The following is a 15,575-nucleotide window of genomic DNA, read 5'->3' on the forward strand; positions in this document are numbered from 1 at the left end:
TCACTACTGAATGAGTGGATTGAAACATGGCCCATTTTCCTGTGTTTTAAGACACACAGTGACCTGCATGCCCACAAAAATCAATTAACTAGAAAGCAGGATCTAGAATATGAAGGAATGACTCATATTTTCAGAATAGGGGGAATAAAAATCAAGTCCTGAGCAGAGTGGCCTTATCTGAGTTAGAATAAATCCCTGACACGAAGGTCAATAAATAGCCTAGGAATATTAATAGGGACTGCATAAGAAACACATTCTCAAAAACTCGCGGTAAAGTTAGAGAATGCTGGGCTAAAAAGGACCTCTGGTTCTTGGAGCTGCGAGTCATCTTAGTAGCTGTAGTCATCTACGAAACATAGAAGGATGTTTCAACTGCTTGGTGATTTAAAATGTTTCAAGAGACATAAATCAAACACTGCTCTGAAATGATGCGGCGCTTTGGCCTGAAGAACATTCAGTGGGCAGCGGTTTGAGATCAGAATGGCATGACTTACTCAGCTCTTCCATGTTGACGCCTTTGGGGACCATCTGCAGCAGAATGGCGGCAGTCTCCTTGATGAGCGGGAAGGCAGATGATAAAATGATGATGACCATGATGACCGTCAGGCTGGGGTCAATGTAGCACTGCCAGTTACACGGGTCCTCGCGTTTCAGGGGAAGCACATAGAATATGATGGCTGTGATCACCACCACCACTGACCCCAGGGCATCCCCCATCACATGCAAAAGTACCCCTGCAGGGGAGAAAGAAAGACCAATCAAGCCCAGATCCACGTGTGGGAGCCGCGTGACACTCAGTGACTTGGCTTCCCAGCTCTGTGAATACTTGTTGCTACTTTTTTTCTGTTCTGTTAGAACAGCAGGTTGGATTAGAAAGCAAAAACAACGACCATTGCATCACAGAAAAACAAAAGCCCAGACCACCATCCCATGACCCAGAGAACCCGGAATAGCCTAGGAAGATTGTGAGCTGCAAACACCTGCGGGAAGACGGACTGGGCTAAAGTGCCACATTCCCTTCCCTAAATGCCTTTGCCTACTTTTCGCTTCCACCCTGTGGTCACTTAAACTGCATTTGGTTTAAGAGATCCTCCGGAATGTCCCCACTAAAGAACTCTTTGTCTCAATAAAATAACATTTAAATTCTACAGATAATAACAAAAATTGGGGTTGCCTTTACTTAAGGGAACCACTTTGAAAAGCTTTAATTATGATATAGGAAACATGTCATCCCAGCAAAGAAGATCTAAATGTTCAATCATTTGTTGGACATAGACTAAATAAACTGTGCTTAGTCATTCAGTCAGTCCTATCTGACTCTTTGAGATCCCATGGACTATAGCCTGCCAGGCACCTCTGTCCATGGGGATTCTCCAGGCAAGAATACCAGAGTAGGTTGCCATACTCTCCTCCAGAGGATCTTCCCAACCCAGGGATCGAGCCCAGGTCTCCCATATTGCAGGTGGATTCTTTACTGTCTGAGCCACCAGGGAAGTCCAGACTAAATTGGGATTTAGTGAATTAGGTGAAGATTTGTCAGAAGGATTATACAGTATAAACATAATGTTTTTGGGGTTTGGTTTTGTTTTGTTTTTTACTTTGTGTACATCAGACTCTCTCTCTTCAAAGTATGGTTGGCAGCTTCAGCATCACCTAGAAGCTCATGAGACATACAGAATCTCAGGCCCCACTTCCAATCTTTTGAGTCCAATTCTGCATTTTAATAAGATCCCCAGGTGATTCAAATGATGATAAAAATTTTCAAAGCACTTCTCTAAAAGAAAGCATACAAACTAAGAAAGATCTGCTCTGTCTCTCCAGGTATCCCAGATTCACTCAATAGAATTAATAATGATCTAAAATACTAACAAACTCACTCATGGCTGCGCCTGAATCGTTCCACTTAGAAGAGGCTAACTTCTTCTTGGCAGCTTCTGAGTAGCATCATGGTGTCAAATGGCATTTTGAAAACATACCAAATGTAAATTGTGGCAACTTCCCCCCACCAAAGAAGCACAAGAATAAAAAGGAATCCCCACATCTCCTTCAGGCTGTTTACTAATGGCAATAGGATCCTGATTCAATAAATACATTGAAAAGTCCGATTTTTAAAGTCTGTGCCCACTCTGTCCACCCCACCCCCACAGGAGTGTCTTACTTCCCAGTCCTTGTCCTCAGCCACCAAGAAAAACTCAAAATGTTCCCAAGAACTGGTCTCAAGAAGAAACCGAAGATCAAAGCTTTAACCTTCCCCAGGGCAATACAAAACACTACCATAAAAATATGAAGACCAATTATTGCCTTTATGCACTCAACACCATTTTTACTGCCTGAGAGTGTCATTCTCTTTTTCACTCATTTAGACTATAAGTAACATAAGGGTGAGGGTTGTACCCTAAATTTCCTTTATTTATGTTTTAGCACTGGAGGTATACCATCTAGACACTTAAAAAGTATTTTCTGGTTGATTAGTCAGAACTCTCACAATACAAAGTAACTTCTGCCTCTTAGTAAGAATAACTAATGACAGCCAAGATATGTGCACCAGACATTGTTGTATGCTGCATGTATGGAAATTCATGCATTAAGTGCTTTTGAGGACTCTCTGAAGTGGTTAGTCTCTCCGTTTTACAAATGAGGAAACTGAAGCACAGAGTAGCTAAGTGACTTATCCAAGATCACACAGCTAAAACGTGTTTGAATGGGGATATAAATCTGCATAGTCTGACTAGAGAACCATTACATACCCTGCCCCATCTAAGTCCCAAATTCAAGTTTCAGGTTCTTCTGAGAAGTCCCACTACTGGCTCCTAAGAAAAAAATGTTCAAACTTATTTTTCACATAATCCACAGTAAGAACCCTATTTTGCATCCTAGCCCAGGCATAAATGTACAGTGAAACAAATATTTCTGGAAAAAACAAAAACCTGTCCTTACACAGGATTCATTACTATTTTTCTATTTCGTTCAATTCTAGTTCATTTTCTAAATGATGATCATACTCTACTAAATTGATTTTATTACCCAAACTATCGTGACCCTCTGAAAAACTGCTTACAGCATCACATCACTAAATTCCTGAGACTGGCCACTGCAGTGTGTTTTCTGGCCTCCCATGGAAAAATGGTCTTTATCTTCTGGGTAGCACAGTCCACTGGCAGGATTCTGAGATAAGTAGGTCAGTAACTTCTAGAGGGAAGACTATTCCCTGTGATGGGAAATCTCAGGAAAGGCTTCTCAAGAGACGGGCAAGCCTCCAAAGAGGAGGCAGACTTCAAAAGGCAATGATGTCCCAGGCAGGGAAACTCAGCCGGAATGTGTTCCAAGCACAGAACTGGAACGAGGCTGCAGACGAAGACTTGTGAGGCAACGTGAGAGACAGACCTGATGGTCTCTCTCTGTGACTCACGGACCTTGTGAACATCAACCTCTTACAGCAGCAAGATTCTCACTGGTGAACTGAGGAGGGTAATAACGTCAGCCTCACTTCCCAAAGCAGCTAGCTCTGAAGAGGCCGTGAAACAACATCTGGAAACCCACTGAGAAGTAATCACACTGAACTGATGGGGAGGCTACTTGTTAAGGGAATCCTCCACGCTGTTCCGACCAGCATGTATTTCTCACAATAGCACAGCGATGTCCACACTGCTATCATCTCCCTTACATAGATAAGGAAACTGAAACTCAAAGAGGATACTTTGCTTGCCCAAGGTCACCCAGCTAGTGAAAGGCAGAGACAGAACTCAAACCAGACCTCCCTGCCTAAGCACCTTCCTCACCCGCTCTACAAGTGACCTGGGCCCTGAAACCTGGGACCCTTTGTTGCAGTGCTTGCAGCTGGACAAAGGCCTCCTCCAGCAACAGAATACAAAGAAACGATAAGGGACTGAACATAGCTGGGTGTATGAGCAGCTGGGACATATTATGAACAGTAAGGATTCCCTGGTGGCTCAGACGGTAAAGCATCTGCCTGCAATGCAGGAGACGGGGGTTCGATCCCCGGGTTGGGAAGATCCCCTGGAGAAGGAAATGGCAACCCACTCCAGTACTGTTGCCTAGAAAATTCCATGGATGGAGGACCCTGGTGGGCTACAGTCTATGGGGTGGCAAAGAGTCGGACACAACTGAGCAACATCACTTATTCAAGATACAAAAAGACCAAAAAGCCCAACTTCCACTTCTGAAGAGCCTGGAGCAAAAGCAGGAGACTGAGGATGCTCTCCACGCACACATCACTACCAAAGGGGTGGGCGAACCACCTCAGTAAGCCAACTCTCCAACCCAATCCCTGGCCTGGCCCCCACCTTCAGCCCATATAGGGAAACAGCTGAACTGTTACTTGTTCTCACTCACCCCCACCCCCCAAAATGCAGGAGAGGTGGGTTCGATTCCTGGGTCCAGAGGATCCCCTGGAGGAGGAAATGGCAACCCACTCCAGTATTGTTGCCTGGAAAATTCCATGGACAGAGGGGCCTGGCAGACTATAGCTGTGGGGTCGCAAGAGTCGGACATGACTGAGCAGGTAAACAACAGCAGATTATCAGAGTGCCTGCAGTTTGCTGAGCACCCTTCACTTTCTTGTCTGGCCTCTAATCAATTTTTATTGATTAAGAAGGCCAAGAACCCCAGTCGGTAACAGCGGGGAAGTAGAGGAGACTGTTAAAGGGTAAGGGTGAGGCAGTAAATGAGTGAACAGAAGGCCAGAAACGTCTAGAAAGGAGCATTGGCACGAGAACAGCAAGTCCTTGAATGTCTGCAGTGTTAGGGCCTCATTCCTGATGCAATAAAGGTTTCAGGGCAGATTCTGCTGAGACCTCATCTGTGATTCGGAAAGGTAGATCAGGCAGTAAGTACTGTCTGAGAGGCAAAGATTGCCACCTGGTAGATGACCCAGTCACCTGATTAGTCACGGTGCTCACAGGTAGTTTTGCAAAACCAGGACCCTTAGCCCTCGCTTGCTGTCTTTAGAGAAAAACAAAACTAAAACACTGGCATATAGCCTGGAAACTTGATATAAGTTAATGTGTGTCCCAGCATGTATCAGTGGTACTGAATTTATTGAATAACTGGAAACATAGTACCTTAGCACTGGGCATTAGCAAGTGGCTGAGGAAAGATGGGAGATCTTTCTTAATGGGAAAAAAAAAAAAACCTCAAGAATTAAAAAGAAACACTTCCTCAAGAGGGAGGGGATATATGTATACGTAACAGCTGTTTCACCTTGTACAGCAGAAGTCAACACAACATTGTAAAGCAATTATACTCCAATTAAAAAGAAAATAAAAGAAATACTTCATCCCAGGAGATTTCTTTTCAAAAGAGGCCAAGATTGTTATTCATCCATTTATATTTATACTGAAATAAAAAGGGTTAATTGTCTTTCTGATACTCTGTTGCAGTTTTTCTTAATGGATCATGTTTGAGCCTAATAAATAAAATCAACCAGAACAAAGGGCACTTGTTTCTCTGATGAAAAGTTTAAAGAAATGTGCTTTTGCTGTGCTTTGCAGCAGAAGATGGGATATGTTTTTTAGAAGGCATTTTTTATTCCATTGAAATAAGAAAATCAAGAAATGGCTTTTGCCATAGTATTCTTAGAAATCAAAACCAGAAAGTTACCTAAATGTCCATTAACCAAGAATGGATACCTACAGGGTGGAATACTCACACAACGGAACATTGTAATGAAAATGAATGCTCTAGGACAACATTCAACAATATGGATGAATCTCCTCAATGTAATGTTGAGTAGAAGAAGCTGGGCAAAAACTGTACCGACTGTAAGATTCCATTCATATAAAGTACAAATGCAAGTACAATGAATCCATGCTGTTACAAGTCAGAATAGTGGTGACCTGGGAGGGTGCCTAGTGACTAGACAGGAGCATGCGGGGCGGGGAGGGGGGGGGGGGGCGTGCCCTGGGGTGATGGTATCTTCTGTTTCTTGATCTGGGTATTGTACATGGAAGTGTTCAGTTCACTAAAATCCACTGATTGCATATTTATGATATGTGTACTTCTGAGTATGTATATTATACTTGAGTAAAATTTTTATGTTAAAAAAAAAGAAATGGTTTTTGTTCACAAGACTTCCCATCAGCTGTTTGTTCTTGAGTGTCTGGGAAGGACTGTCTTGCTTTCTAAAGCAGTGACTAAAATGTCAGAAATGTAATCATTCAGTGGACTGTGGACACTGGAGAAGCCAGCCACCCTGGTGGAGTCCAGAGGCAGTGCGAGATGACAGAAAGAGCCAGAAACAGAAGCCCAGGATCCCAGCCCTGCCTCCACTGTTAGCCGGGGTGACTTGGGAAGTCACCAGAATCTCTGGTCCCTTTTGCTCATCTGTAAAGTGAAGGCCCTGGAGTCTAAGTTCCCCAAGGCCTTTCCAGCTATAACACGCTGTGGTCTTTCCCTGAATGAGGACACAGGATTCAAGGTAAGGCCAGCTTGTCCCTCGGCCTGAAATACAAACAGGCTCCTGTTAACCACAACCAGGCACTGAGCTCACCTGTCCCTGAAGCAGCTTAGGTTGGAGCCCAGCAATTCCACTCACCACCTGAAGCACAATAGAATCCCACTCTTCAGGTTGTTCTGAATGCTAAGTGACCCATTCATGAATGGTGCCTAAGAGCAAGTGTGCCCTCCATAAAAATGTTAGCTCCCAGATAGCTCAGACCTCCCAAATGTCTGACCCCTTACACAACAACCCCATGAAATGGGTACTACTGCTATCCTCATTTTAAAGATGATGGATTGGGAGGCTGAGACAGGTTCAAAAGTTGCCTGAGGTCACCTGGTTCTTAAGCAGCAGAGCCCAGACCCAAACCCAGGCAGCTTGAGCCCAATCCCAATCTTTTTGCCTCTGAGTTCTTTACCTCTATGGGAGCTACCGGTGCATTTTGTCAGCCCCTGTGGACCACAGGGCTCAGGTAGGTATGGCAAGGCACTTCACCACTGATGTTTTTCTACCCAGGAGTTCCAATAGCTGTGGAGTGAAAATTAGCAGGATCATCCAATTTTCCCTTACATATGTTTCCCAAACAAGGTCACAATATCTACTGGGACCTACTCTTCATTCTTTGCTACTTTCCACCTACCTGTTCTCTTTCTCAGAAAAATAAGATGAGGATGAATAACCAACAAGCTCACATACGTGGCATCTTTAAAAAGTTAAAAAACAAGCTCACAGATACAGAGAACAGTTTGGTGGTTGACAGAGGTGGTGGCAGGGAGCGGGGGTGGGGGGCACAAAATGGGTAGATGGAGTTAAAAGGTACAAGCTTATTATAAGATAAATAAGTCCTAGAGATGCAATGTACATCATGGTGATTATAATTCATAATAATGTATCCCATATTTGAAAGTTGCTAACAGAGTATATCTTAAAATTTCTCATCAAGAGAAAATTAAAACTTACTATGTATGATGATGGACATTAACCATGCACTGCAATTAATCTGTTAATATTTATACTATGGTGATCACTTCACATATTATACAAAGATCAAATCATTATATTATATATCTGAAACTAATGTTATATGCCAACTAATCTCAATTAAAAAAGAATAAAAACAGAATGTGCTTTGAAAAGGTAAAGTGCTATGATGGTGAACTCCATTTTTAAAATTCACTAAATTATATATATATATTTATCAAACCTTTAAAAAAGGATAAATTAAAGGATTATGAGTTTTCATCATAGATTCTCTTTCCAAAAAGAGTCACCACCACACTTTTTAGAAATTCCCCTATTGCAGTTAACTTTTTAAAAAACTAATTCATTCAGAAATGTTTAGGAGCTCATGTGTTGCTGTTGTTCTTTTCTGCTTTTCTCTCTGGATTCATTCTGGATATCACTTTATAAAACAGATGTGAAAAAAAAAAAAAACAGATGTGAGATTCTCAGAACTGAAGGTATCTTTTGTATACTTGTTTTTCTTTGTAATATTTACCTCTAAGCCCCACTTCCAGCTTCCTCAAACCAACTAAAGATAAAGGGCTGCATAATCTTTGTTCTGGCTTTCCTGGTAACTCACTATAAGGAAACCGCCTGCAAAACAGGAGACTCGGGTTTGATCCCTGGGTTGGGAAGATCTTCTGGAGAAAGGAATGGCAACCCACTCCAGTGTTCTTGCCTGGAGAATCCTATGGACAGAGGAGCCTGGTGGGCTATAATCCATGGAGTTGCCAAGAGTCAACACAATTGATCGACTAACACTTTTGTTTTCACTCTTTGTTGAAATTATCCGTCAGTTTGGGGATTGACCCTTCTTGAATCTCTCTGAAGAAAAACCTGTGCTCAAGAAGTTGGAGAGGGGAGATGTAGTATACCATGTTAGTGTCCGGTGAGAAAACTTTTGAAATCTCAGTGCTGACCTTCACCCTGGGTCTGTGACCTTGAGCTCATGGTAGGAGAGATGCTAGTGATGTGCCTTCCTTCTCTCTCCTGGAACCCTCACTTTGGACATGGAGGTGGAGATTCAAGTGAACCAACAGACAGACCCATCAGGAGCATATTTCTGGCCAAAATAAGTGAAGCAATGAGGGTCACTGAGCAAGTTCACTTGGGGCATGACCTTGGATAGATCCCACCCACTCTCTTCCAACCTTTATCAAAATGATACTCAATTCAAACAGGCTGCGCTTTATGTTCACAATATCTATGGGTGGGCAAAATGGAGCAGTAGCAAGCTAGAGATCTGGGGGGCCCTGGAGCAGCAGCATGAGCATGGGTCTAAGTAGAGCAAGGATAAATCATTAGCAACTCTGTCTCCCGAGAATCGATGCCACCATTAGGCAAGAGACTAAGGTCATAGTCTCTACATGTAGCCCGCCAACTTTCTAACACACCTATGAAAAGGCAAACAGAAATGAAGAGTTCAGCGCAGTCCATATGTAACACTTAAAAGGATTTCAACTTAAACCCAAGTCAACCCTACCTCTGATATTCAGGGCTTCAGACTTTTTCTCCTTTTTCATCGTCTCTTCTGGCTCATTCTGGGTGTTCAGGGAATCACCTGCATTCAAAGAAGAAACCTCGTGTTGTGTATAAGTTCTACAAGCAAAAAGAACCAATGGACTCAAAATACAGTTTTGTTATTTTCAGATCCTACTACCTTCCCAGATTCCCGCCTCTCCAAACACGCAGCCCAGGGGAGCAATTTTGGCCTTGAAATTAGCCTTGTGACTGGCCGCTGGACTTCATTCACACTCCCATGCGAGTTAAAGATAAAAAAAAAAAAAAAAAGAGGCATGGGAACCCACCCTCATCCCCCCCAAACCTTTAACTCGCAAGGGGACTGAAGGATGGCAAAGGGGGAGGAAGGCAAACAGGGTGCAGATAGCGTACAATGGAGGGGGAGGGGTGCTATCTGTTGCCCAATAATAATAGCTGATCTCCAAGGAAATCAATACTCCTATATAAGGAGACTCCTATGCAAGAGGGAGGGGGAAAGAGGGGCCCAAGGACCCAGGAGGAAAAAGAGAAATTGTAGGAATATGTTCAGTCAGCGGCAGAGACCTAAAGCCGGCCTGCAGGGGAAACCGATCACTTTTAAGCAGGCAGGTATAAAAGAGGGCGAGGAGGAAGGGACCGCGCGGGAGGAGGGAAGGGCAACGCGGGCCAGAGGATGCAACCGAAAGGCACCTGCTACGTTTGAGAACACGGTGGCCCCCTTCTCATCCTTCCTGTCCACCGAGGCCGCGCGGAGGGTCACGGCAGAGTCGCGGCCGGTAACGGGCAGGGCGCCGGCGTGCCAGCCACACTCGGCGCTTTGGGGATCCCCGAAAGCGCCGCGGGTGCCCACCCCTGCCGCGGGCTGCGGATGCTGCTGCTGCTGCTGCTGCTGTCGGCGGCGGCGGCCACAGCAGGCGAACCAGGCGGCGCAGTCCTGGAAGATGAGCAGCCCCACCACGTTGACCGCCAGCCCCAGGGCGCCCACGATGAGCACCAGCTCGGGGTCATCAATGCGCTCGGGCCGGGCCAAGCGCAGCACGGCCTCCACGAAGATGGTGAAGCAAAGCGCGGTGAGGAAGACGGCGTTGCTGAGCGCGCCCACCACCTCGGCGCGGGCGTAGCCGTAGGTGGCGCCCAGCCCCCCGCGGGGGCGCCGGGCGATGTAGCCCGCGCTCAGCCCCACGCACAGCGAGATCAGGTCCGAGAGCATGTTGAAGGAGTCGGACAGAAGCGCGATGGAGTTGCCCAGGTAGCCCGACACCAGCTCCGCCACGAAGAAGGCGACGGTGAGCACGAGCATGAAGAGCAGGCGGCACGTCTTGCCGGAGTAGCGGCCCATCCCGGCCCGGCCGGACGCCCCGCGCCGCCGCCGCCGCCGCCACAGGTGGGGCGCGACGGCCTGGACTCCGCGGTGCCCCGGTCCCCGCCTCCCGGGCCGCCCTGCCAGCCGGCGCCCGGGGCTTCTTATAAGGCGGAGGCGGAGGCCGGCGGCCCCAGTCCCCGCACGGCCAGAGTCTAAAGGAGGGGCCAGGCGGGACCTTCCGCCGCCTCCCCGGCCCCCGCCCCTCCCGCGCGGCTCGGCCTCACTTGGCACGTGGCCACCGGCCAGTGTCTGTGCTCCTAAGAACGGAAGTGGGCAGAGAGGGGAGCTGCCCGAAAGAGAGGGCGTGCCTGCATGGCACTCGTTACAGACACCCCCTAAGCAGCTGCGGGGTTCACCCGACGACCCGCTTCTGAAGTCCCTCGGATCACCCGGGCCATGACGGTTGACTCAGGGATAAGGACCTTGACTGCTGCGGGGTGTGTGCTCAGTGGTGGACGTGAGCACCTTCGCGTACGTGCCCAGACACAGATTCATTCCCCACTAACCTGGGAGCACCGACCTGTCCCCCACTGCCCTTCCAGTGCTTCCTGCCTTGCACTGCTAAAGTCTGCGCTGACTCGGAGCTCCCACTCCACTGCCACCGTAGTAGAGCTATTTTATTCCTCTCTTCTTGTTCACAGCCTTCTTAAAGGGCATGCTGTCGCTTCTGTCACCCCTTCATGGCCCAGCATCTTCCCTGTCACCCTTGAGGATCTTGGCTCACAAGGCGGCCTTCCAGAGAAGAGCCGCAGGCAGCCCTGGGGGAGAGCACAGATTGGACTTCTGTGCATCCTGTCCTCCCACCCAGAGCTCAGCAAGGCAGTTTCTTTGCAGTAGGTGCAGGTCCCTGGACCACCAAAGAAGCCAAGGTCGGCCCCCTCTGTACTTGTCCCGTTCTTCGTTGGAGAGAGTATCTCCTCACCCCAGGGGGTCCCTCCCAACATGACCTGATGTTTAAGAGTTCAGTGACTGACCTACATGAAGACTTATTCCAAATAGAGCCTTTCTGTTGACAACAGGCTGTAGTCCAAGTGAACAAGCCCAGAAGAGGGCTGTCTTCTGGACTCCAGGAGAAACCAGGGATAGGTGTCCTGGAAAAAGGGTGTTTGCTCCTGGTCGGTTCAGGGAGTGGGGTAAGGGGAACCCTTGTAGGTTTCCTTTATTGGTTTGTTTCAGTGTTATACCTTTGTCTCATTCTGAAAAAGATCTGAGGGTGAAGTCTGATGATCGCTCTTCTCCCTCCCCCATTCCCCAACTCCTGAACTTTAACCATTGATAAACACACACACACACACACACACACGTACGTCTGGTTTTGGCTTGCTGCTGCTGCTGCTAAGTTACTTGGAAATGAATAAAAATGTCTCACTCCACAAAAGCCACAGAATCCATTCACGGAACATTCTAATCCTAGTTCCATCCATTGCCTTAGCCTTGTAAATCATGATCCTGTCTGTTAATGGGCTCAGACGGTAAAGCATCTGTCTATGATGCGGGAGACCCAGGTTCGATCCCTGGGTTGGGAAGATCCCTTGGAGAAGGAATGGCAATCCACTCCAGTACTATTGCCTGGAAAATCCCATGGACAGAGAAACCTGGTAGGCTATAGTCCATGGGGTCGCAAAGAGTCAGACACGACTGAACGACTTCACGTTCACGAGGGGCCTTAAAAAGCATGCAAAAACCTCCTGAATCTGAGCATTCCACCTAATATCAGGTGAGCCTTGAAATTCTAAATTTGGGGAGACTATTATGCATTCCTTTCCCACCTCCAGGAAAATATCACTACATTGAGAACTGATGAAATTGTTCTTTCAAAGTTTTCTCTAAAAATTAATATTAAAATGATCAAGAACTTAAAAGCAGTAAGGAGATACAGGCCAATGAAAGTTCTGAAGCTGAGTAGCCTCACACAAGTTCTTTAATTGTCCGGGTCAGTTTTAACTACTGTAAAGAGGGAATAATAACAGTGTATTCTCATCAGGTTATGAGGATTGAATGGGTTAATAGGTATAAAGTGACTATAACAGTGATATTGTAACAAATTATAACAGCAAGCAGTCAATAAATGTTAGCTGCTGATTTTTTAAAAAAAAAAAAAAGCAGACAGAGAGAGAAAGAAGGTACGGAGTGAGGAAGAAGAAACTGGACAAGAGGAGTGAAGAGTGAAGTGATCCAGAGGGCCACACTCAGCTCAGTTTAGTTTGGTTGCTCAGTCCTCTCTGACTCTTTGTGACCCGATGGATTGCAGTACACCAGGCTTCCCTGTCCATCACCAATTCCCAGAGCTTGCTCAAACGCATGTCCATCAAGTTGCTGATGCCATCCAACCATCTTATCCTATGCTGTCCCCTTTTCCTCCTGCCTTCAATCTTGCCAGCATCAGGGTCTTTTCCAATGAGTCAGTTCTTCACATCAGGTGGCCAAAGTATTGGCATTTCAGCTTCACCGTCAGTCCTTCCAATGAATGCTCAGGACTGATTTCCTTTAAGATTGACTGGTTTGATCTCCCTGCTGTCCAAGGGACTCTCAAGAGTCTTGTCCAACCCCACAGTTTAAAAGCATCAATTCTTCGGCGCTCAGCTTTCTTTACAGTCCAACTCTCACATCCATACATGACTACTGGAAAAATCATAGCTTTGACTAGACGGACCTTTCTCAGCCAAGTAATGTCTCTGCTTTTTAATATGCTGTCTGGGTGTGTCATAGCTTTTCTTCCAAGCAAGCAAGTTTTTCTTCTGTCTTTTCATTTCATGGCTGCAGTCACCATTTGCAGTGATTTTGGAGCCCCCAAAAATAGTCTGTCACTGTTTCCATTGTATCCCCATATTTGCCATGAAGTGATGGAACCTGATACCATGATCTTAGTTTTTTGAATGTTGACTTTTAAGCCAACTTTTTCACTCTCCTCTTTCACTTTCATCAAGAGGCTTTTAAGTTCTTCTTTGCTTTCTGCCATAAGGATCATGTCATTTGCACATCTGAGGTTATTGATATTTCTCCCAACAATCTTGATTCCAGCTTGTGTTTCATCCAGGCCAGCATTTTCCATGATTTACTCTGCATATAAGTTAAATAAGCAGGGTGACAATATACAGCCTTGATGTACTGCTTTCCCAATTTGGAACCAGCCTGTTGTTCCATGTCTGGTTCTAACTGCTGCTTCTTGACCTGCATACAGATTTCTCAGGAGGCAGGTAAGGTGGTCTGGTATTCCCATCTCTTTAAGAACTTTCCACAGTTTGTTGTGATCCACATAGTCAAAGGCTTTGGCATAGTCAATAAAGCAGAAATAGATGTTTTTCTGGAACTCTCTTGCTTTTTAAACGATCCAGTGGATGTCGGCAATTTGATCTCTTGTTCCTCTGCCTTTCCTAAATCTAGCTTGAACATCTGGAAGTTCACGGTTCACGTACAATTCCTGGCTTGGAGAATTTTGAGCATATTCTCATATGAGAATGTGAGCCTATGAGAATTGAGAGTATACTGGCATAGGTATTAGTAACACAGCACATGTAACAGAATCACTAACTGAGGCATACTCTAATTTGAGAAGAGTGATGCCCAAGTAGTGCAGACTGTGAGCCCCCTGAGACATGTAATCTATGAGAGCAAGTCAAGGAGTCAACACAAAAGAAAGAGGCCTTTTGGAGATAACTTGACAGCACTAACACAGACCCTGCTGACTGCACTTCTCTGCCATTCACAACTACAAGAAAAGCGTTAGAGCAGCAGGACTATCTCACTTGTGCCTGCTGCCCAGCCATTCCCCTAACCAAAGGAAGATAAGAAGAATTATGTCATTGCCCCAGAGGGCAATCAATGGAACCTGAAAGCCAGCGACTAAGTAAGCATAGGCGGGAGCTGTAGTGCCCTGCCCAGGGCCTAGTTCCTGACTTGAAGAAAGGCTAAAGGCTAAGGGTACCAACCAAAAGCACTTAGGAAAATGTTTTGACTAAATAACCATAACTACATTATATATGTATGTATTTGTATATATACACATATAGTTGTATGTACACATATATAGTTGTGTTGTTGTTTAGTCGCTAACTAAACAACTCCTTGCAACCCCATGGACTGCAGCACTCCAGGCTTCCCTGTCCTTCACTAACTCCTGGAGTTTGCTCAAACTCACTTCCATTGAGTCAGTGACGCTATTCAACCATTTCATAGTTGTGTGCATGTATACATATATAAGAGGCTTCCCAAGTGAAGCTAGTGGTAAAGAACCTGCCTGCCAATGCAGGAGATGCCAGAGATGTAGGTTCACTCCCTGGATCAGGAAGGTCCCCTGGGAGGGCACCAATTCACTCCAGTATTCTTGCCTGGAGAATTCCATGGACAGAGGAGCTTGGATGCCAGAGATGTAGGTTCACTCCCTGGATCAGGAAGGTCCCCTGGGAGGGCACCAATTCACTCCAGTATTCTTGCCTGGAGAATTCCATGGACAGAGGAGCTTGGCGGGCTACAGTCCATGGGTCACATACAGTCAGACATGACTGAAGCGACTTAGCATGCCTGCACGCACGCATACATATATATAGTTGGTGTCTGGGTATATATACAAAAACATCTATATGTATGTAGGTTATATATAATCTAAGTTAATCGCCAAAAATTTAGACTGTATCTTACAGTTATTATAAATTATGAGGTTTCAGTAGTTTTGTTCATTGAGTTCTGATTCTCTGCCGGACCCTGTGCTGAGCACTTTATAGTCATTATCTCACTTCATCTTTGGAGAAGGAAATGGCAACCCACTCCGGTACTCTTGCCTGGAAAATCCCATGGATGATGGAGAAGCCTGTAGGCTACAGTCTATGGAGTCGCAAAGTGTCGGACACGACTGCGCGACTTCACTTTCACTTTTTCACCTCATCGTCATAAGAGCCCCATATAATAAGTACAGGCAGACTTCAGAGATACTGCAGATTTGGTTCCAGCCCATCTCAATAAAGTGAATATCACATAAAGCGAATCACAGGAGCTTCGGGTTTCCCAGTGCATTTGAAAGTTATGTTTAAACTGTACTGTAGTCTGTAAAGTTTGCAATAGCATTATGTCTAAAAAAAAGTACATACTTTGATTAAAAATACTTATTGCTAAAAAATTATAATCATCACCTGAGCCTTTACTGAGTCATGGTAGTAACGTAAAGATCATTAATCACAGATCACGAAAACAAATACAATAGTTACGAAAAAACTTGAAACACCTTGAGACTTTCCATAATGTAACACAAAGACAAAA

General features: G+C 45.6%; 1 protein-coding gene across 4 annotated transcripts in view; it reads right to left on the reverse strand.

Moving 5' to 3' along the window:
* The window catches only part of SLC30A10 (solute carrier family 30 member 10), a 37,580-nt gene that overhangs the window by 7,704 nt on the left and 14,301 nt on the right, over nucleotides 1-15,575 (reverse strand). Inside the window, exons 1-3 of one of the 4 annotated variants that reach the window (XM_015099163.4) lie at nucleotides 9,650-10,401; nucleotides 8,943-9,020; nucleotides 495-734 (exon numbers count right to left, since the gene is read on the reverse strand). In XM_015099163.4, the coding sequence (XP_014954649.2) occupies nucleotides 495-734; nucleotides 8,943-9,020; nucleotides 9,650-10,298 (967 nt within the window). In that variant the 5' untranslated portion in view covers nucleotides 10,299-10,401. Of the gene's footprint in view, nucleotides 1-494; nucleotides 735-8,942; nucleotides 9,059-9,119; nucleotides 9,548-9,649; nucleotides 10,402-15,575 lie in introns of those variants that run through there. The other 3 variants (XM_060396322.1, XM_060396323.1, XM_042257085.2) reach the window with 3 other exon arrangements.

This window comes from Ovis aries, chromosome 12 (genome assembly GCF_016772045.2).
Source record: "Ovis aries strain OAR_USU_Benz2616 breed Rambouillet chromosome 12, ARS-UI_Ramb_v3.0, whole genome shotgun sequence".
Lineage (NCBI taxonomy): Eukaryota > Metazoa > Chordata > Mammalia > Artiodactyla > Bovidae > Ovis > Ovis aries.